The sequence below is a fragment of the Botryllus schlosseri genome, chromosome 8 (genome assembly GCF_051294905.1).
Source record: "Botryllus schlosseri isolate E-star chromosome 8, Bs_hap1, whole genome shotgun sequence".
NCBI classification, from domain to species: Eukaryota; Metazoa; Chordata; class Ascidiacea; order Stolidobranchia; family Styelidae; genus Botryllus; species Botryllus schlosseri.
This window is the reverse complement of record NC_137243.1, coordinates 10,762,770-10,787,142: the sequence shown is the minus strand read 5'-3', so window position 1 is coordinate 10,787,142 and position 24,373 is coordinate 10,762,770. Positions and strand designations below refer to the sequence as shown.

Sequence of the window (24,373 nt, the reverse complement as noted above, 5' to 3'; positions counted from 1 at the left end):
ATTAAACACAAACAATATCACACTCTGAGATTGTTACTGTTTGGCGAAAGTGTTTCTGCGGACGGTAGCAGGCCTGCATGCGGAAGCGCTAAATCAAACCACCGACGATAGTGCTCGTGAGATATCGATGACCCATTTCGCATACAAATGATTCACGCTAATTTACATTACGCAGCATCGATTTTACGAATTAGTGAATTGGAATTTCAATAGGACGGGATTTCTAGTTATAAATGAAAAACTCCCTGGCTACGCACCCGGAGTTTTTAAGCCGACAACGCGCTGGCTGATATCAGCCCGGGGCCTACGGCCTATACGTAGGTCCCGATCAGTCAGACGAATTTGATCGTAAAATGGTGCATTGGTGCGCTTGTAATTATCCACGTGTTATTGCAGTAAGAGCAATATGAGTGCATGCCGTGACCTTATCAATAGAAATACATATCCCAAAGGTTTGAAATTCGATCCGCGATATGGTTGGGTTCGATAGAGTTCGTGCAGCAATGAAGTTTATTGGAACATAGAAGGTTCCCGTTCAAACAAATCGAATAAATTTAGAATTTGCGCCACCGAGAATCTCGTGTTGCGTCAATTTTGACAACGTAATTTAACGCCGTGCACTGCACAACGCGCAGTATTAATAACAAATCAAACACTGACAAGTAACACCTAGGGAATACGAGTGAATAAAGCAGACAAGAATAAGTAGCCTACATATGATAGCAAACGAGAAAGCGCGCATCTAATCAGTAATTCCTCAAATTGCGTACAGAACAATGGAGTTCCAAGTCTGACATCGCGACAATTGTTTGCACAGCATAACGACGTTTTAAATGCAAAGTTGCATTTCCCGATAAAAGTTGGCAAAGCCTTGTGAGAGTAATGAATATGCGAATGCGCACTTTGCGCAGGAATGACTTTCAATTCGCAGTCATACACAAACACGCTGTCCTGTTTCGCGCTCCAATTAAAGAGACTGTCACGGAACTAACTCAAGAAATATTTTGTAAACGAATTTGGGCGCAAACGCAATTTAATTAAGAGAAGGAGAACATGAATTCGCTCGTCTGGTCGAGAGAGATGATGGTGTTTCTCAGCGCAAGCGTGTCGAGAATCACTCGAGATCGACGTCGTAAACGAGGTTGCTTCGATTGTCTGATTGCTAATCACTAGGGCAGTGGTCTCAAACTCAAATGTGCTCGCGAGCCAGTTTTCCAGTTTTGACGACGCCGCGGGCCGCAGCATTTATAGGGGTATTCTATGTCTTTCCAAGTAGGCCTTATTTGGCGGGAATGAATTGTCCTATTGAAAGTGAGCCGATCCAGCAGACTGATAGTAAACACACATCGTCAAAATGTGATTTACCCTTGTATAAATTTGGGCCTGGCACGAAAAAAATCTTCACATTTATAACGATTTGAATAGAATTGTTGCATATATGTAATGTATGATGCCATCATAAGAGCTATCGGGTTATAATTTTGCAGCTACTATGAATATGTTGAATTTAACAGATTGATAATAGAGTCTGATCTGATATCAAAATATTTTTAGGTTAAGCATTGTAATTCCAATTCAGGATTCGGGTATACTTCTGATGAGTAGGCTATTAATCTCATTGCCAAATATATTCAAATATAGGAGCAGAAAAAATATAAATATAATGTAAATATTTTAATGAATGTGTCCTAGTGATTGAAATGTCGGAACGCCGAACGGCCCATTGTTGTTACATCGTTGGAGCGTACCGCCACGGTACTCGGTACCTTTAAGTGGCCTTAATAACATGGTTTAGCGACCAAAGATGTAACTAACAGATTGTCAATGGTGGCCATAACTACTTGCTTAGTTAGCGAAATACCAAGCTGCGACCTTCTGATCTATTGCTATCCCCCTAATACGCGATTAGTTTGTTGCGTTCATGGTTTTAACAAATTCACGGCATTCCTAGTCACTCCGAGTCCACTCGAGTCATTTTCCTTTTGCCATCGAGTTAGCCCGAGTCTGAGTAATTCTAAGAAAAGTCGCGTCCAAGTCCAACTCACAAATTTCAGTCACGAATCGTCTAAGGGTCAGGTTTTGTCAGCATGAATTCGAAATGTGGCGAAATAGTGAATCTTCCACTGCATGGTAGCGTTTGCAATTGATGTGATAGTGAAGTTTGATGAATAGTTTCAGGCTTTCGGAGCAATTTAAGAGGGAATTTTCACTTTATAACCAAAACGATATATGTGACACATCTATATTGTCAAATTAATAAAAATCTAAAATGTCGTTGCGGGCCGCACAAAATGTTCTGGCGGGCCGCGTGTTTGAGACCTCTGCACTAGGGCAAGTTTTTGTTGCAGTTAAATCCGCGGAAAGTTGCATTTATTTATTTATTTCAGACAAAAGTTGCACTAAAAGACCACATTTTGCTCGGTTGACTAAAAAAATGGTCAATTTACCGGCTCAGCTCCCGAAATACCCGCACTTAAAACATTAACATTGTTGGGTTATTATTTTTATCTGAACAAGTCACACACAATGTACAATGCGATAAGACACAACGCGATGTCATGAACAGATAGGAGGATGTCGAACGACACGCATCGGTAGCGATCCTTTACTCTAACATCCACCTCGGCCTAGAGTGCCCGATGTTACAGTTCTTTTCGATGTTGATCTTCTTTGAAGCCGGGTCCTTTTCTACTAGTTCTTTCCATTCCTTGTGAGTAGTTTCTTTCGTCGGGTCTTTTACTGGGCTTTTTTGTCGCCGTAAGAACGGCAACGGCGGGGGAAGAGGAGCCCAGATAAACCTCCGACGGGAATCGAGCCCGGTTCTCCTGCGTGCTGGGCGCTTATCGTAACCACTACACTATCTCCCTGCACTTCGGTGCTGATTTACGGTGTTTCAGTCGAATTTGGCCGTGTATTTCACCAAAACCGAAAATACTTTCATGAAAAATCGAAAAGTTGCAAAATGTTGCAAAGAGTTGCATGAAAAAAATGGACAAAAGTTGCAAAAAGTTGCACTATAAGATTACTTCAAGCAGCTTAAAACAGCATTCTACATATCTTACGAGTATTTAGGAAGCTGCCGGAAGCTGTACAAAAAAGTTGCAAAAACTTGCCCTACTTATCACGGATTACAAGCTATTGGGGCGTTCGTCGTCGCCAACGAAGCTGCTTATTCAATTATTCGCGAGCGTATCGGTTAATGGTAAACAGTTGGCATTTACGCGCAATCACGGACTCGCTAATTGACAGCGCTGATGATTTGAAATCGCAGACGGCGTGCGTTTAATCTTATTGTATGGGGTGGCCGCCACCCCGTAACTAGGCGCCTATGCTGCTGGAGGTCTAATTCTTCTTTAGGAGGCATGCAAGTAGCGCGAGTGGTCTCGAGAAAAGATGAATTATTTCCACCGCTGGATAAACTTCCAATTGTTTCCATTTCTCGTCCTCATTCCGTGTGACTAGTATCTTGCAGTTCCACTAAAAAGAATTCATGCGTAAGTTGCTATATTAAGCTAAGTCTAATTCTTCTTTAGTAGGCATGCAAGTAGCGCGAGTGGTCTCGAGAAAAGGTGAATTAATTCCACCGCCGGATAAACTTCCAATTGTTTCTTTTTCTCGTCCTCATTCCGTGTGACTAGTATCTTGCAGTTCCACTAAAAATATTTCATGCGTAAGTTGCTATATTAAGCTAAGTTCCTAATCTGGACATGACATAATAAAGACTAAGACAAATAGGCTAACAAAAATATAACAAGTTTTGAAGTACCGATACTGGTACATTGTGGGATGACGGGTCCTCATTTGACGTGGTATGGCTGAGATTCATGACTTACATTATGCATTAAAGCGAAAGGTGCCTCATTTGATTCCGCATGAGAGCCAAACATATCGAGCAGTGGATGAAAACAGATCTAAGCTATGACGCGATAAATGTCATTAACAAACTAACAGTTTCAACTATTCTGCGGCGGAGTACGTGGTGTCACGGGTCATTATATAAGTCAACTAATATCCCAAAATAGAACAGAGAATGCGGCGGCTGAAATATTTAAATCATGCAGCCAAAGTAATCCGGGTGGTGTGCACAGTCGTAGATATTCACGGTAACTATAATACTATGCAGTACTGTACCTTTTACGATGCGTATCCCATTCATCATTCCTAGGAATCTTCAACGAAAATCTCCAATTTTCGTCAATCACAACACGCTTCGCATTACACTTTGCTCAAAACTCAATATTGGCCAAACGGCACGCTTCACGGATGCCACTGGGATATTTCGGAAAAAACCAGATGTGGAGGCCAAATAAACCCAGAAAAAAACAGATCCTAGATTTCACTCAAATATCGATAAGATATCTGTAAAACTGGAGCCTGGCAGTCATCAATTACAGTAATACAGTCATAGAAGCCTTTGATATTGAATCTCCAACAGTTCATACTATACATTTTGCTCGGTTGACACTGCAAAAATGTTGTTTTCCTCTCGACGCATTGCTATGAAACAATTGGCACGCGGCGTCGATACCTGATGGTGTATTAAATATATCGTCGCACTGCGAATGTTCGTAACAGTGCCATCCATTCCCTATTTCTGAGGGTGATTTTTGTGTATTTTCATTGAACTGACCAGATTGAAAGAAATAGCTTTCGATTGATTAATCCTGGGACAATCACTTCGATCTGAGATAATTACACAAACCCATGTTTCGTCGAAAAAATAACTGCCAAATCATGAAATTCATGGTATATTCGAATGTGCTGATAACCAACGCCTCTGACTAAATTGCTGGGGGTGTCCAACTGATATCTCTCCGAGTATCCATGTTGGAACTAAATATATTCAGATAACAATATGATATATTAATCGGAACATCACCGGGTCTATCCATGTACAATGTGCATGCTATAAAGTTACATATTGTTTATCGTTGAATACTTTGTTGCGCCGATAGCAGACGATATATATAAACGTAAGACTTTGGTAGCTTTCACACCCTATTTAACGTCCACTTGCGAATGAATATAACTTTATTAGTTACACGAGCTTTCGGAGTGCCGCATCAGGTGTTGAAGCGAAACCTGGCGAAGGAGCGGCGCTCCGAAAGCTCGTGTAACAAATAAAGTTATATTCATTCGCAAGTGGACGTTAGGGTGTGAAAGCTACCAAAGTCCTACGTTTATATTATTTATCGATACACGACCAATTTGTTGGAGTGATACTAGCATCCAAGTTTTAGATCGTTACAAATTGTAAGACAACGTTTCCAATGAGTCGCCCTATGAACATGACTTTCTGCGACCGGAAGGTTTCAATTCAATGAAACTCCATCGCATCACGCCGAGGCCCCTCATTTTAGTAGTGAAACAGTCTCTCAAGACTCTTCTTTTACAATAACAGCGAAATCCATCTACAATGGCGAACCGCAGTGGTTGCATTTTAGGACATTATGATCTTACTAATCTAATAATACATTTTAGAGCGTGAAACTGACCCGGCGAAAATCATGCTGAAATAAGCCCAGATTTCAAGGACAAAAACCCAGAAACCCAGGTGATGCTAAAAAAAACAGATATTGGTGGGAAAACCCAGGAGTGGCATGTCTGGGCCAGTGATGAGCATCGGAGCGGAGTCGGAGTGGATTCGGAGCGGAGTTTTGCCGATTTTGTGACAGTCGGAGCGGAGTCGGAGTTTACTACAGATATTTTTTCGGAGAATTTCGGAGTACTGTAATTGTAACTTTTGTCTCCGATATCTTTGGATAGGTCTGACCAGAATACACAATTGAATATGATTACCGGTACAAACCAAAACACAGACAGTTGACACCTTATAAAGTTGTAATATGATGGGTAACATGCAAAAATGATTGCCAAGTGCATGAAAATCAGCCATCTGCACTGCAATTGGGGACTGGAGAGTAGACAATACTATATAAGGCCAACCATATTATCACATTTATTTAGTAAAACACATCACCAACCGTACCATGCTTGCCACTCTAATGATATGGATAATGGTATGATTGGCCATGAGCTATCTTAACCTAGTGATCTAGCAAGGCATTTTCCTTGAGCATTGTCTGTAGTTAATTATGTTTCGGATACTTGACGAGATTCATCGGAGTATCTCGAAGTCTGGGATTGAGCTCTTCAGAGTCGGAGGGAGTTTTCCTCAGACACTAAAGTTGTCGGAGGGATTCGGAGTCTCGAAAAGCACTATCCGCTCATCACTGGTCTGGGTACGCAGACGACTTCGAAATAAGTGATATTCATCCGCTCACATATCCCACCAATAATATTTACTGTCCACGTTATAATGTTCAATCTAGGTCGGTTTTTCATAAAGAAACATCTATCAACACATATAGACCCTTTCTTTCCCATCTAATTTCGTATAAATTGATAGTTATTCTCCCATATGTGGTTCGCTACTTACTTACACAACTGGACGCTGCCTGTGATGTCACAGTTGCGCGTTGGTTGTTTACTACGAATCTCAGAAAAACCCGCAACGCGTAACCTAAGTAACATATACATTACAGGTCGCCGTGTCCGCCATTAACAAATGGTCGACGGAGCCTGCGGTGCTGATATTTCTAGTTTCAGGAACATTATGATATATCCTAAACTGATTTTCTAACTTATCAGCCCTATCCATGACAACAAATCTAACCGCCGAGACCGACCGTGTAGCCATAGCCTTACAATATAATGGCTATGATGTAACCACATTAGCTACGATTTTCAGTTGTTTCTTGTACCCCACTATGCACTATACCGAAATTGGTACTAGGGTCAGTTCCGTATGACCTACCCCTGTCTCGCGAACGAGGTTGAATCAGGTCAAATCGCAACGAGAATGATATCACAGTGACATTCAGTTCCACATATACAATGGCTGCTGGGTAGGGCTGTTCAAAAAAATACTTTTCCTTCAGATTTCACTGGCTACTTGATAAAATTGTTAGGTTGGTTAGAAAAAACGTGCACACCAACTTTGGCTCAATTCCAACCAGTAGAAGCGAAATTCTCGCAGTAGAAAGTTTTGAATTGATCATTAAAAAATAAAAAATAAAATTTCAAAATTTCTCTGTCGACCCCATAAAATTGTTAGGCTGTCAGTAGAGACGATGCATACCAAATTTGGCTCAATTCCAACCACTAGAAGCGAAGCTATTGCAGTGGAAAAATTACTAATTACATGATTTTAGAATAAATAATTAAAGAGTTAGTCACCGCAAATATAGTATTTTATTCAAATCCTAATTTTTCTACTGCAATAACTTCGCTTCTATAGTGGTTGGAATTGAGCCAAATTTGGTGTGCATCATCTCTACTGACAGCCTAACAATTTTATGGGATGACAGTAAAATTTTGAATTTTTTTTTATTTTTATTGATGAATTCAAAACTTTTTACTGCAAGAATTTCGCTTCTACTGGTTGGAATTGAGCCAAAGTTGGTGTACAGCGTTTTTTTTAACCAACCTAACAATTTTATCAAGTAGCCACTTAAATCGGAAGGAAAAGTTTTCTTTTGAACAGCCCCACTGCTGGGGTTCGGAAGCTAATCAATTTTGCCAATAGCATGGTAAAATGCAGTAGCGAGTAACTGTCAGTAATCTTGCGATGAAATTCTGGTAACTTTACCTTGCAGCTAAACTGAGTTAATATTATATATCAAATGTAAAATTACAAGCTACACGCAGCTATTGGCTACGACCGGTAATTCGTTGTAAAATTTGCAGAAATTTCTTTGTAAATCTACCAGATTTTTTACAGTGTACCTAGGTCAGGTCGTGGTCCGGTAATCTTAAGGACGGACTAGTATTCAACGATCTATTCCGTATTCAGTATTCTGTATTCTGAGGACGGACTAGTAATGAACAATCAATTTTGATTCAACGATGCTACTTAGGATCTCACAGTTCGTAATAATTGCGAAACTTCACGCAATATATTGAAGTACATTTGAAGTATTTTATCCTTATACAGTTGAAGCCATCTTTTCAGATGTTAACGATCACAGTCGGCAGTGGTTCTCAAACTTCTTTAGACACGCCTCCCTTGATGACATTGAAAAATCTCGAACCCACTTATCACCATATCAAAAAATATAAAAAAGAGCAATCAGAATTTTTGCAATCCTAACGCATAGTTTGATGGTATGGAAGGCTATATATATATATCCCAATATATATATATAGGGATATTACACAATACATGACACATGACATGATTTTATAAGGAAATCTCTTATTTCTCCATAACTTTGTGTCTTTCTGCGCACTCAGAACAGATGCTCGACATACAGCCCGAAAAGCATCAGCTAACACCAACAGTCCTACACGCATTCACTATATAGTTACTCTTAGTAAAAGACATCTTCTGATAGCTGCAAGGTCCGATATCAGTCAAAATCTAGAATTATCCGTGTATGGATGGTACAACGCAACTATGATATTTAAAATCGCAATATAATTAGGATTATTCATGCTGTTGGAACTTGGAAGTGTCAGCAAACTAAGTCTGAATGCAGATAAGATCGAGATGCTCCATTTAAATAATGTCGCCGCCAATCAAAATTTCACTGTGAACATCAATCATAAAAAATCTCCATATGTGACACGGCAAAATACCTCGGCATCGCCATTGATGCCAAAATGTCTTGGAAGCAGCATATTGACTGCACATTGCACCAGTGTCGGCTCGTCCTATAGGGCAACTGGGGCATTGCCCCACCTAAAATTCTGTTCAATAACAATGATTTCCCATTTATAGACGCTCAGCAATCAATATATACCGAAATCACGGCGAAAATCGCATTCTTTTTGTGCTTTCGCTTGTAAATGCCCATATATAGCGAAGTCTCTACGAAAATCAAACTATCTTTTGTGCTTTCGCTTTGTAAATGCCTACCTGGAGCTTGCTGAGGTAGCGCTAATTCAAGCTTTCACTTTCTGTTCTCTCAAAGCCCCTCACGATAAGGACACGGTGAATCACTCTCCCATTCATCAAATCAAATTACCGAGCAAGCGGGGCAACTTGGCGAGTCGCCCTGCCAGTGTGATGTAACAATGGTATATAAACCTGAATTCTGTTACCGTCCTATGCGTTGAGTCGCTCTTTGCTGGTATAAATCGATTTTAACGGTGTTTCGTAACATGATAGTTCTTGAAACTTGGTATCTTATGTCGTGATGGGGGTATTTAACACTGCTCCAAGTTTCAGGGTTGCTACTTAGAGTTTAGGGTAGTAATTTCGTTTACGAAGTTGACTGTGTGCTGATCCTTCATGTATCGCAAACAGATTTTACTAAAAAGCGGGTATTGGTATTAGTATCGACCGCTGTACCAAATATGTGGGGGGTAATTTCGTTTCCTAAGTCGAGTGAGAGCTAACTCGCCATTTATCGTTGACAGATTTTACGCAAAACCGGAATTGGTCTATATTGATTTTAACGATGCTCCATACCTAGATCGGTCATGAACTTTTAATTTAGTATTTTAGTATCGAACGCTGTGCCAAGTCCCGAGGTTGACAACTTTTTGAGGTTCATTACTTTTTGATTAGGTCAGTAATTTCGTTATCGAGGTCGAGTAAGGTAAAGATGTACACTGGTCTGACACATAGGCCTAACTACCGCTTAACCGCATTGCGGATTTCACGCAAAAGCCGGTATTGGTCTGTGCAAATTTTAACTGGGTTTCATACTGAGATAGGTGATGAGATGATGATCTCATGAAATAGTTTACTAAGATTCTCCGTTTGTATTCAAATATTTACTTTATTTTATCTTCTCCAATGTCAATTACACCGTGAAATTGTGGCCTTCAAGCCATTTGCTTACAACCCCCTGACAAGCAAGATATAGCTAGTTCGTTTTCGATAACGGCTAACAGCTGATTATTTGATCAGCCTATTTCTCAATATATCTTACGCAAAATTCGGTAATTTTACGACTGTGCTGCAGTAATTAGGCCCGATGCGTTGGATGTGCTCACGATTCTCAACGCTCTCATTCTGGGTAGGCTATTCCAGATTTCAATGAACTCGTCATTGAACATTTTGCAACTATGAAATCACGCTGCTCGCAATAGGCCTACTGATACAAACGTTAAAATATACAGGTATGAACTACTGTACTTCATATTTTCTTTCGAATAATTTAAAATACGTAAGCTAGGTTAACCATGCGTAATGCCTATACCACATACAAACTGTGTGTGACCACCACGAAGTCACATTTTCACGTCGGAATGCAGTATTGTAACGTCAGTTAGACAATTAAAATCGCGTGCACCCCTTGCCCCACCACCCGATATTGTCACGAGCCGCCACTGCATTGCACAATATCAAAACTAGCTCGGTGTGTGGGAATAATGGCCCGTCTGCAATCTTTGGTTTCTAGATTAGTACTACGAACGATCTATTTCTCACTTTTTCACTCTCGCCTGCAATATGGAATCGTAGTGTAGGGAAATACATGCAAAACATTTTTGCACAAAATTGATCCCTGCAAAGTCGTAAGATACGGTTGATCTTATCTGTACCTTTACGTACCAAATTATCGCCTTACTTACTATACCGCAAGCATCGAATTTTGCGAGTTGACGAACTATATCGCTTCGAAGCATCAAAAGTTATTAACAAATATTTTCAAATAGTCTGCCTCATGTCTTTGATGACTTTTTCATACCTGCTAAAAATGTCCACTCCCGTTACACGAGATCCTCATCAAAGGGAAATATATACTTGCCCCAACCCAATAGCAACCTAACTACTAACTACACTAACTATCGACTACTCAGGAAATATCATCGGGAACGAATTACCACAAAATATCCACGAATTGCCTTATAATAGATTCAAAAAAGACCTACTTATTCACCTCTTGTCGTTATATTAACACTGTTGTCCTACCTTGCCCAGACATTGCTTCATTGATCATTTGCTACCATCGTTTACTTTTTCTTTTTTGTTTTCCTTTTTAAACTAACATTTTTTACAGCCAGACTGTATAGAGTCGAGTGTACCTGTTTGATGCTGGTGTGGTCAGACTAGTTGACCTTCACATGCATATTTTCTGTACCACCATTATTGCCGTCTGTTTTTATGTATTTTGGATGGATGAAAGTATAGACTCTCTCTCTCTCTCCCTCCCCCTCTCTCTCTCTCTCTCTCTCTCTCTCTCTCTCTCTCTCTCAGAGATTAAACTCATTCCGAGTACAAGAAACTTTATTCAACGAGATTTTATTTTATTAGAATGCTCCCATAACTGGGACTGCTTGCCTGGTTATGATTGCGGTGCCAGAAACGGCAGGAATGTATGCATACGATTAGGTACGTATATTGGAGAGTAATCGAACAGGCGTAGGCTACCCTTAAGTCAACATCATTCTGGATCACAGACGAGTGTACGATAGCTGACCGTTACCACTGTGCTATTGGATTCACATGCTTTTACCCCAACCGAGAATGCGTTGGAATTGGATTGCTGCCAGGCAAGTTGCTGCATATTGTAACCAGCTATATTCAAAACTGCAGAAGTTATTACGTTCATGTATTGTATACATATATAGGGGGGTGTCTGAATAACGGAGACTGTTCACCTAACAGTGTTTGCGTCGGCGGCTCGTGCGTCAAGGATGTGCCTTCAGGCAAGTATATATAGTGAATCGGCTGTATTGGGTTGAAATATCTGGCTTTCAAAATAACGTGATTGATGATTATATTCCATTAGTGTTTTTACCGGTATTCTACAGATCATTAGGGGTACCATCATCCAGTCTCAAGGGCTCCCTGGAGGTGAAGAGACGATCTCAACTCACACATATGATTAGCAGTGCGATTTTTTTGACATGTCAAAAAAAGTCAAAATTAGGCCCAAATTGTAGCGTTAGGTCAAACAATGTCAAAATTATTTGCAGAGTTAAAACTTTTTTGCAACCTGCATTTCGTTTGTATCGTAGATTGTGCACTGTCGGTGAACTTATAATTTGACATTTCACAGCTTGTCGCCTACTTTATAGGCCTAACGTTGTAGACGGCCCATTGTATGCTCATTGTGAATCATAAACATTCAAATGAAACAAATAGGTTGACTGACATGGTGTTATGCTCAACGTATCGCAATATCCCAACTAAAGCAAGACTGCGTGGCCATTGCATGGTTCCTATATCAAGAATCGCATGATGGAAAATTGTGATGTAAACACCATTGCCAGAATGAAGCAACACGGTTTGTCACCAGCAGCGTACGCACAACTTCAGTGCTGTCAGTCAACAACTGCTGCTTTTGAACGCTCTTTCTCTATTCTTGGCAAGCTACTTGATAAGGACAGACACTTTCTACCCGAGAATTTAGGAAAGTATCTTTCGTTGTACTACACATTTTTTAAATTATTTCTACGATAATGCGTAATGTAAGTACTGGAATTCTTCATAGGGCCAGATTTCGTTACAATAATATTTTTTCGCGTAAAAATTTGTCCAGTTTTTGAGACACAAAGTTTTTTTTCAGGCCAGACTACTTCGTAAGGATAGACAGTTCCAACCAGAAATGAAGATAAGTAGTACAATTCTAACATTATGTGGGGAAATACCTAATTTGCATACGCTAGGTCAAATTTGGTCAAAATTAAAATTTTTAAGGTAAAAAAATGTCAAAATTTTGATTTGTTGGGTCAAAATCTTCCGTGTTTAGGTAGAAAAATCGCCCTAATGATTAGTGATGATAGCCCATCTTTGCCATCATTGGTTGCAGGAAAGTATAGCCCCGAACAGCAGTCGAAATGTGACTGTTGCGACGGTTCGTGTTGTGCAACGGCGTATACGCAGGGTTCAAAATCGAAACCGTCCTGAAATACCATTTTTATCGCCAATATTTTCAGCTCATCTGTAATTAAGCAATCGGTATTATGCTGCTGTGTTTCGACCGAACAAAACGATGGCACTGTGCCGCGTTAAGACTCGCAATTTCTGAACTGGTGTCTAGAAGGGTGCAGCAGAAATCACACTGATTCCCAACAAATGTTCATTATAATATTTTCGTTTTGTGTAAAAAGTATGTTTCAATGGTCTGCTCTTTTGATGCACAGTTCGTTTTGTGCACTTGTAATCTGCGCAGTTCGATGTGAATTGTGGTGGATTTTTAATTTTATATTTTATCTTATGTTTTCTATTTTATTATAAGGTGGAGGTGGAGGAGGATGTCAAAGCAATAGCGACTGCCCGAGTGGACAAATTTGCAAAGATTCATCATGTCGTAAGTTATAGCAAGTAGCAAGTGGAAGTTCACTAGTTGAGACCAAAATGTTGACAATAGACGGACGAAGGCTCGAATATCTCCTGCGTATTTACGGACATTACAACGACACTGTTTTGACCACGACACGATTAATATGAGTGACGTCACGCCGTCACTAATCTTTGGCCGTCCCGCATATTCATCCTGGCTATGCATATTGACAGTGTAAAATGTAATGTACAGTGTACACATTCTACATGTTATTACGCACCTCAATGAAGTAAAAAAACAATGAACAATATGCGGCAAATGATATGTCCCAGTGTTTTTCAACCTTTTAGAGCTCCATTCGCACATTTTTTGGAAAATAAATTTCATTCGTAGAAACCAACCTAAAATTGTTAAACAAAGAGAAGATGGAGATACTTAACAATAGTTTGTTCAGATCTGCGACAAATTGGCTGCTATAGCTTAGGATATCAAAAGTCTCATTAATAAGGCAACCCTTTTCCCTCGTTTTGATTTCTTCTATTTCAGTAAAACGCTTCTCGGCCAAACAATTTTTGTTAGATTTTGTACAAGGACGTCTACTAGTGCTTAGACGGCCAGATCTTAAGAACTGTTCTGCACTCCTATGCAAAATGCTGCGTATTTTCCGCGAGTGGAAAATACTTGCAGGCTGAAATCGTATTTGAGAGATGACACAGAGGTCGCCCGGAGGCTCCAGTTTGTCGATAGGGTGAAAAAGCTACATGTTCGTGTCGAGTCTTTTGCCTGATGTCGAGGTCCAAAACATTCAAGGAGAGTAGGCACATTAGAGCTCGCTACCTTATGATACGCTTCTCTAACTTGTGTTCTTTTTTTTCGATTTCCCATTTTCTGTCTCGCGAGTAAATGAGAAGAGCAAAGAAAGTCACGACTCACGATACTGTGTGTTCGGCTCTTTAGCGCAATCCAACTTGAAAGTTCATAACTGTTCAATAACGTAATGCGACTTTTTGAGACTACGATCAAAATCTGAGTTTTTGTGGCATTTCGCAACCCGAGCCTCACACATGAAAAATAATTCATTTTTAATGGTAGGCTTTGCTACGATTTTACGGACATGTATGACATATCCTACAGAACGCGCACTGCTGACGAAAATATGATGATTGCTCAGAGAAAGAAAGCAGAAAGTCAATTTGACGTCATTTTCCCCGCCTTTGCCGGCTGAGACGGGCTAATACACTGTATATCTGCCACTACACCGGCTTGTGAACCATGCATAATAATTATAATGCGAAAATATTAATTCACTACGGTTTGTGGGAGACAAAGTTACGACCAAGGTGCGATTACTGGTGCGTCGTAAGTCAAACAAGTTTTTACAATTGCGTCGCCACTACAAAATTTAGGGAGATACTGTCCTTGAATTTCCTATTATGTTCATCTGAATTATTCCCCGTCATAAAAATTACCAATTATTAACCTTTTCATCCGCGTTCATCCGGATTTTCATTCACACCATTCGCATCACCTTCGTTTTTCGCACTGCAAATTTTTTCATTCGCACAGGTTGAAGAGCACTGATATAACCTATGAACTATGAAGTTGACTAATTGTCTCAATACATATGTCTCAATCGAATTATACTGATAAGTTACCGTTAAACAGGGTAGCAATTACTGTCTTTCATCATGACAATATGTTTGACAAAGTGGCAAAGAAATTCGCATTCACAGAACATTATAGGAGGCAGTGCATGACGAACATCGACTGCCCACCAGCTCTCTTCTGCTCCCAAGACGTCGGCTTATGCATCCCCATGTAGCTTCAAAATATGAAGAAGATGCTTCAGGTAACATACTTCAGACTTATCGTTACATCAACATTAGGGTTACCATATTTTGGAAATCTGAAAAGAGGACTCTTTTTCAAAATTTTCAGACTTGTAATACCGGAGGAAAATCCTGAAAAAATAATAATAAATTTTTCCCACTTCCTGGTCCGTTGACTAAAAGATGGTCAACTTTCCGGCCCAGCTCCCGAAATAGCCACCGGAGCGTTACTTAGTGCTGATTTACTGTATCTCGCTCCAATTTTACCCTATATTTAAACAAAATTTTCAATAAAGAGGACATTTGGGCGTCCAGCGAGGACACTTTCAAAAAGGTCAAAAAAGAGAACAAATCCTCTCATAAGACCCTAATCCACATCATGTCCATTTATCTACAGCAGAAGTCCCAAACTCAAATGTGCTCGCAGGTCAATTTCCTGGATTTTGATGACGCCGCGGGTCGCAGCATCATAATAGCGGTATTCAATGTATTTCGAAGTAGGCCTTATTTGACGCGACTTTGTAGCAGTGTTGGGATCAAGTCACTACCTTCGGTCACAAGTCATCTTGAGTCATTGCACATTTTGACTCGAGTCAAGTCAAGTCAATCGATTTTTGAAGGTGACTCGAGTCAAGTCAAGTCACTCGATTTTTGGAGTTGACTCGAGTCAAGTCGAGTCAAGTCAAGTCAAGTCCCGTCACGAGTCATGTCACGATTCAAGTCAAGTTGCCTTTTCGAAGTGCGAGGCATGATTACGTCATTGCATTTTACTAGCTGTTTGAAATACGGATTAAGTAGTCATTTATTTTATATCGAGGAACGAATATTGGGCTAAATATACCTGCAAAAAGGCGTTGTGTCGCTCACACATATACGTATAACTGCTAAACCACATACGTTTCTCTTTAGCCTCACTCTATAGTTATCAGTCAAAATAGAGAATAGAATACGAAACCTCAGAAAGTAGAAACTAATTGAAATGATGCAATGCAGTAACCGTTACACATCCACGAGATACGATTCAAGCCTATACGCCAATGGTTGACGAGTAATATAAACTTTTATAAACTATATTCGAATTCTATTGAAATCAAGCAAGAGGTTTAGTTCAGGCTAGAACAGAGCAAAATGAACAGTCAATAGATCAGTGATAGATATTTTGATACTAAACCCTTTAGAAATAGATTACACGACAACGTAAGCTGTAAGCTCCGATCACTTCGTTTACGGTCAATTTATTTGTGATAGAGCAATGGAGGCTTAAAGAGCTTCTTGGAGGTACAGAACTTCAATATACAATTAAATAGTATATTCATATTGAAATGAACCCGAATATTTTCGGCTGACACTCGTCAGGGGTAATCGTCAGCAACTAGTAGAGAACTAGTTGCTGACGATTACCCCTGACGAGTGTCAGCCGAAAATATTCGGGTTCATTTCAATATGAATATACTATTTAATGGAGGCTTAGTAAAACGCACGCTTATTGAATGATTGGTCGCTCTCACAGGTAACACCAGCGTTTCGTGAACAATCCGAACACGTGCAAGATACAGTGATATTTATCGACACCGATTACATTGATGACTTGAAATTGACTCGAAAAATTTTGCTCCGAGTCATGAGTCAATCCCCATTTCTGATACGCCGAGTCAAGTCAAGTCAAGTCATTTCTGCAAAGTGACTCGAGTCAAGTCATGACCCGAGTCATCCCAACAGTGCTTTGTAGACTGGCATTCCACACACATTGGGAAAATGTGATTTACTATCGTAATATTCACGCCTGGCACGACAAAATCACGTTTTTTTTTTATATATTTGAATAAAAGTGTTGTCGTACTTAGCATAACTTGTCAAAATAATGAGATACAGACAAAATGCAAAGGGACAAATGTATCATGACATCGTAAAAGCTGTTGCCTTACAATTTTGCAGCTAGCAGACATTTGACGTGCTACAGTTATACTAGAAAATTTATAGGTAGAATTTAACAAGACAGAGAATTTAACATGGATTGATATGATATCAGAGCAGTGTAGCTCAATCCAGGTTTCGAGCATGCTGCTATTGATCATGTCATTGCCAAAGTCAAATTGAATCAGCGTTAGGTTTACCTTCGAATATTGGAACAGATGAATAACAACATAAATATAAGATTAGGGTGTCAAGTCATAGTAAAGAAATGTCCAATCGCCTAACAAAGCCATTGGTGATACAGCTGTCGAGTGTACCGCTTTTGTTACTCTCCACCTTATATTAGCGATAATAACATGGATAGAGAGACCCGGGATGAAACTAGCTATACATCCAGGAGGCGAAAGAATGGCATTCGTTGCCATACCGACCGCTTAGATAGCGAAATCCGCTACATGACTATACGCAACACCCGCTGCATGACGACGCAATATTACATCCGCTACGGACTTTTGATATATTACTATTCCTCACAACAGTTTGATAGTTTGTTGCATCAATGGTTTTACAAACCCACGACGTTTCAAGTCATTTTATCACCCAGTCAGTCCAGAGTTCGAGTAATTCTACGAAAGATCGCGCATAAGTCGAAATCACAATTTTCCGGCACGAATCATCAACAGGTGATCAGCATGAACAAGTGCTGTGACGTAATGGCAGATCTTCTACCGCATGGTAGCTTTTGAAAGTGTTGCGACATTGAAGTTTGACGAGTAGTTTAAGGTTTTTGGAGTAGTTTTGGAGTGAATTTTAAGTTCTCAAATCTAAAAAAGATATGTGGCAGTTAACTATTGTCGAATACTTGAAAATCAAAAATGCCGACGCGGGCCGCATGCGGCCTGCGGGTCGCGTGTTTGAGACCCCTGATCTACAGCATGGTGCCCAGAATTATTTTACGGTGCGGCGCATTGGAGCTTTCGCGGGTCTCGCGATTACCCGAAATGTTACCATTCCGCATGTTTTATATTACGATTCCGAAGTAAGAGAAATTCAATACAGGTCTGCTTATGCATTTTGTTACCGATCAAGAATTGAACAAACCTTTTAATAATTCCTAGTCATACTTCCCAGTCTTGGGTTATACCGTAAATCGCGTTTTGAGCAGATAAAACAGATCTGTTGTCAGAATCAGTATATATATATTTTTCGTGGTAGGCCTATTTATGGTGTTTGCCGACTACTATGGTCATTTACACCAGGCCGATATTCTTCATTTTTTTCTGTAACTGCCGACCTATAGCACGGACCAATTCTAGGCGTTTTGTATGACACCGCTTACGCGGATGAGGTGGCGAGGAGGAGCATATAGATAAACCTCCAACACTCGGGTACGGGAATTCTGAAGTCGACCTCAGTCGGACTCGAACCCACACCCAATGGTGTTGCAGCCGCGGAATATACCACTGCGCTATCTCACCACTCAATCAGCATGAAGGATTGGTTTTATAATGACTTGATAGTGGTTATTAGAGCAAGTTTTTATTGCTGTCGAATCCGTTGAAAGTTGCACTTATTTTTCACAAAAGTTGCAGTAAAAAGTTGCATCTATGGACAAGTTCCTTGAAGTTATTGGGGTATGAGATACTCGAATCATTCCGTATCCAAGGCACTATAGCAAAATTCAATGTTGGCGACTACAACAAAATCAATAGCCTGAAAAAAGTGACCCAGTGATAATATAATTTTCGGCGGTCTAGCCTGAATGTACGTAAAATCAGTAATGACCTCAAATTTAAACGACAGGGAAACAATCAAGCGATATATTTACATATAGTACCAAATATTTCCAGTAAAAAGTTGGTTGCATGAAATATCGAAAAAACTTGCAAAAAGTTGCATGAAAAATCGAAAAGAGTTGCGAAAAGTTGCATGAAAAAATAAAGAAAAGCTGCAAAAAGTTGCTATATAAGATTCCTTCAAAACAGCTTAAAACACCATACTACGTAGCTTTTGAGTATTTAGGAAGCTGCCGGAAGTTGTAAAAAAAACTGCAAAAGTTGCAAAAAATTGCCCTAGTGATTATGCAATATATATAGCCTATATAGGGGATTTATATATAAATATAATTGAACAATATATTCATACGCAAGCAACTGCACAATTCAAATACTTATCATGCAAGAAATATTGGAATGAGAGGAAATACATCGGCAGAGGCATACAAAGGCAGATTTGAATGATCTGTAGTTACACAACAAACTAGGAAACATAAACAGTGAGAATTCAGAAACATAAACATTTAAACAACGCGCCGCGTTTCCTTGACATACCGAATCACATATGGTTCAACATGTATTTTATTGTTAATAATTCTACTGAATTTAAAGACTAACATTTCTAATGTTGCGTTTCAGATTCGCACGTTGCCGTACATACTTAATACAGTTCATTAAATAATGATCGAAGGTATCGGGCAACAAAGATTGTTCACATAAAGGAGAATCACTGCATCCAATCTTATGTAGGTGATAATTGAACCGACATTGGCCTGATCTCATCCGAAACAGAATAATCTGATCTTTTCGCGACGCTAAACTTGTTAACTTATCGTAAATCGTGTCTTTGATGAGCTTATATTGACTTTCGGCCTCGCTTGTCCTGTACAGTTGATCCCAGTTGTTTCTGGACGAATTCCTAAAGAGCTAGTACGCATCCCCTATGGAGAAGAAGTCCAATTGTTGATGAAGCGGTGTTTCTGATGATTCAGCCTTTCTTGCAAATCGATCGGAGATTTCATCATGTTAAATACCACAGTGCGCTGGAATCCACACAAGTGGTAATGTGACCCCTTGTTGTTTCAATTGATCTTCACGAATATCGCGGGAATTTGGATGGGAGTTGCGAAATTGACATTTGCTCTACATGTTAGAGCGCTCAAGCAATCACTGAGTGTAGCCGCACTTCTGTGGCTATTATTCAGCACCCAAGGTATGGCATCTGAAATAGCGATGAGTTCGGCTCAGAACTAGAGGTCGACCGATATTGATTTTTGCAGGCCGATACCGATACCGATTATCGATACACCCACAAGGCCGATAACCGATATCATAGGCCGATATTAATATGGAAGGAGCAGAGAAACATTTCGCCAAAATATTATATATTATAGGCATGATGGCGCTTGTACAAATGTACAATGTACATGCCATGGAAACCTGAACAACAAACGAGAAAACAGAAATTAAAAAGAATTATTGCTTAATTGGGCACATTCATTGACATTTGGGGTAACCCAAATTGAAGATCAGTCTAGTAGAGGTAGATTGTAATGCAGGAAGCACAGTTTCTCTGCACGCTCACCCAGATAAACTCGTCCTGCAAGGGTAATTATGTCATGTATTGCCCTTTGTCTCGTCGATTTCGTGAGATTGAGGACACGAAGCATTGAATTTCCAATATTTCTGAATTTTGTTATATATAAAATATCGGCTGCGATATCGGCCTTCAGAGGCCGATATCAAAAATCGGCAAAGTTCCAAATATCGGCCTCGATAATCGGCCAGGTCGATAATAGGTCGACTTCTACTTGGAATACCGAAAAATAGGACGGCAATGAATTCGCAGACGTCGTAATATTTGGAATATGAAAAGCGTATCCACACCCTGTCGCAGTCTTGGATCCATCTGTGAAAATCTTGGTATAGTCATGATATGTAGAGAATATATGATCTAATGCAGAGGTCTCAAACACGCGGCTCGCCAGAGCATTTTGTGCGGCCCGCGACGACATTTTAGATTTTTATTAATTTGACAAAACATACGTGTCACATATATCTTTCCAGGTTATAAAGTGAAAATTCCCTCTCAAATTGCTCCGAACGCCTTAAACTATTCATCAAACTTCACTATCACATCAATTGCAAACGCTACCATGCAGTCAGACTTGTACAAACTAAACATTTAGTTAGTTGACGGTCAACTAACTAACAGTTTTTTGAGTAGTTCTAGTTCTAGTTGTAGTTGCGGATTTTGAAAATTGCGTAGTTCTAGTTCTAGTTGTAGTTCCGGATTTTGAAAATTGAGTAGTTCTAGTTCTAGTTCTAGTTGCAGATTTTGAAAATTCAGTAGTTCTAGTTCTAGTTTTAGTTGCGCATTTCAAAAAAATATTAGTTGCCGAACAACTAGAAAACACTCGTGTGTCCTGCGTGATGAGAACTCTCCTCGCGTGACAAGTGAGGTTACTGCGGGTTACTGATGTGATCATGACAAAGGATCAAATGCTCATTGTTAGATCATAGTTAATACATTGATTATGCCCAGTTCACTGATAACTCGGCAAATTTACAACAATCGACGGTCCGCAGCGACACGCGATCTCCCGCTGAGGTTGTTTTCTAATTGGAATGTGAGCTAGTGATCTATTGCTGTGCACTAGCGAGTATTATCTCGGAACTAAGCTGTCGCATCTGTTAAACTTACGAGATTTGATTCGTGATGATGATGCCGACCACGCCTGCCCAGGCACAAGGAGAAGACGATCTGGAGTCGCCCAAGGTATATTTACAAAGGAAATTGCATAAATTGCCTGGGTCGTCTCCTACTGGCTCTCCAACGCACAAGAAACCGAGACTCTCACTCTTCAACTTTCTACCTCAAAGTCAGTGTCGTCCGCTTGAAGTTAAATCAGGCCCGTCTGAGGTGAAAAAGTATGCCAGGGAACATCGACTACCCCTAGGTCAGAATGTGCTAAACTGTTGGCGGAATATGACTGACTTGCCAGAATTACGAAACTTGGCGAAAGATTTTCTTCGGATGACTGCGACATCTGCGCCCAGTCAAAGGGCTTTCACGCATGCTGGGATTTTGTATTCCCCAAAGAGGGCAAAACTCAACGAAAAAACATTTTCGCGACTCATGTTGATTCGCTGCAATCAGCAACAGCTGCAGAAAATGGTTTAGTTTATCCTGTAGGCCCTACTGATTACAGAATAGTTCTGTCTGTCTGATTTTTCAGTAATTTCGCTGTGCCGACGCTCATATGGAAGGCTGGAACGCCGAATTCGAATAAAATAAAAATGAATGAGTTGATTGAGAATTAAATTTAGTTAGTTGTGTTTTAGTTAGTTAGTTGCCGATATTTAAATTTCGTTAGTTCTAGTTCTAGTTATAGTTGCGAGTTTTGAAAATTGAGTAGTTCTAGTTCTAGTTCTAGTTGCAGGATTTGAAAATTGGGTAGTTCTAGTTATAGTTATAGTTGCGAGTCTTAAAAATTGAGTAGTTTTAGTTCTAGTTCTAGTTGAGCTTTTTGAAAATTCAGTAGTTTGTACAAGTCTGCATGCAGTGGAACATTCACTATTTCGCCACATTTCTAATTCATGATGACAAAACCGGACCCTTAGACGATTCTAGACTGAAATTTGTGAGTTGGACCTGGACGCGACCTTTCTTAGAATTACTCAGACTCGGGCTAACTTGATGGCAAAATGAAAATGACTTGAGTGGACTTGAAGTGACTCAGAATGCCGTAAATTTGTTAGAACCATGGACGCAACAAACTAATCGCGTAACAGGGGAATAGTATAGAAGAGAAGGTCTCAGCTTGGTATTTCGCTAACTAAGCAAGTATAGTTATGGCAACCATTGGCAATATGTTAGTTACATCTTTGGTCGCTAAGCCATGTTATTAAAGGCCATTTAAAGGTACCGAGTACCGTAGTGGTACGCTCCAACAATGTAACAGCAATGGGCCGATCGGCGTTCCGACATTTCAATCACTAGGACACATTCATTAATATATTTATATTATATTTGTATTTTTTCTGCTCCTATATTTGAAGATATTTGGCCATGAGATTAATAGCCTACTTTTCAGAAGTATACCCGAATCCTCGATTGGAATTACAATGCTCAACTTAAAAATGTTTTGATATCAGATCAGTCTCTATCATCAGTCTGTTGGATTCAAAATATTCATAGTAGCTGAAAATTATAACCTGGTAGCTTTTATGATGGCATCATACATTTGTCCGCCCATATGGTGTCTATATCTTATAGTTAATATTTGTCAAGTACAACAACAATTCTATTCACATAGTTATAAATGTGATGATTCTTTTCGTGCCAGGCCTAAATTGATACAAACGTCAATCACATTTTGAAGATATTTGTTTACTGTCAGTCTGTTGAATCGGCTCACTTTTAATAGGAAAATTCATCCCCGCCAAATAAGGCCTACTTGGAAAGACATAGAATACGCCTATAAATGCTGCGGCCGCGGCGTCTTCAAAACTGGAAAAATGGCCCGCAAGCACATTTGAGTTTGAGACCTCTGATCTAATGGTATCGATTTTCTGACATCTGGGAGGTAATTCTTGCGTATTGAGTGGCACAACGAAAAGTCCGAATTTGCTGTTGAAATTGTTAATAGAGGAGTCGTCGAGATTTCGTTTCCACAAATCAGTAGGTGGCCGATATCAGCAACCCAAGATAGGATAGTAAAGGGGACGAACCGACTATTTAGTAGACTGTATCAAGTGAAGTATACATTCAACGGGCATTAAAGGGAGTTAGTGTAGTGGTGACGATAAGCGCCTGTTACCCCGGCGGCCGGGTTCGATTCCGAGGTGGGTGCCAGAGACCGCAACCGGCCGTTCGGCATTTTCCTATATCATCATTACATCGCCTTGTGTCTTATCGCATTGTAATTTTTGTTTGACTTGATCAGATGAAAATATTTCTTTACTTTCGAAACATAATTGGTCTTGCCGCGATTACTGTAATTGAACGGGATATACAAAGCCATGTATAACATGCGCATGGTTGGGCACTTATGGAATATCTTTTATATTTGCAGGAATAAAGTCAGATGACGGACAGAATGCGAAATGACAAAATGGATCACGTACAAAATTTGATGCATTATTATCAAAATATTGTGAAGAATAAAAATCAGTTACAGTTCAAACGCCACAAATGTTGATATCGAATGGTTTCGGAAGAGATGCAGTAGAAAATAGTCAATACAATGGTGGAATATCGTCCATCAGTTTCAATATGACGACTTGAAACCACGAGAGCTTATAGTAAAAGCACGCTATCTTACTTTTCAATAGTCGTCATTGACTTGTATGCAGAGGTGGTCAGTAACGAAGTACTTCTACTTTTTGAAGTACTTGAAGAAGATTTTGCCTACTCACACTACTTTTTAAGTAGTTATGATTTTAGACTACTTCTACTTCTACTTGACCGTTTTCAGTTTTGTAGGCAAAATAGGCGTAGAACCACCACTCCTACTTCTACTTGAGTAGAAATTCCGGCGTTACTTCTACTTCAACTTGAGTAGCGACAGTGACTACTTTGACCACCTCTGCTTGTATGCCATAATATTCT

At 39.8% G+C, this 24,373-nt stretch overlaps 1 protein-coding gene across 2 annotated transcripts in view; it reads left to right on the top strand.

Moving 5' to 3' along the window:
- The window catches only part of LOC145445215 (uncharacterized), a 45,253-nt gene extending 21,183 nt beyond the window's left edge, over positions 1–24,070 (top strand). The window contains exons 2-7 of one of the 2 annotated variants that reach the window (XM_080323387.1): positions 11,267–11,344; positions 11,413–11,505; positions 11,584–11,661; positions 13,203–13,268; positions 14,975–15,090; positions 23,838–24,070. In XM_080323387.1, the coding sequence (XP_080179513.1) occupies positions 11,267–11,344; positions 11,413–11,505; positions 11,584–11,661; positions 13,203–13,268; positions 14,975–15,063 (404 nt within the window). In that variant the 3' untranslated portion in view covers positions 15,064–15,090; positions 23,838–24,070. Of the gene's footprint in view, positions 1–11,266; positions 11,345–11,412; positions 11,506–11,583; positions 11,662–13,202; positions 13,269–14,974; positions 15,092–23,837 lie in introns of those variants that run through there. The other variant, XM_080323388.1, reaches the window with a different exon arrangement.
- The last annotated feature ends 303 nt before the right edge of the window (positions 24,071–24,373 follow it).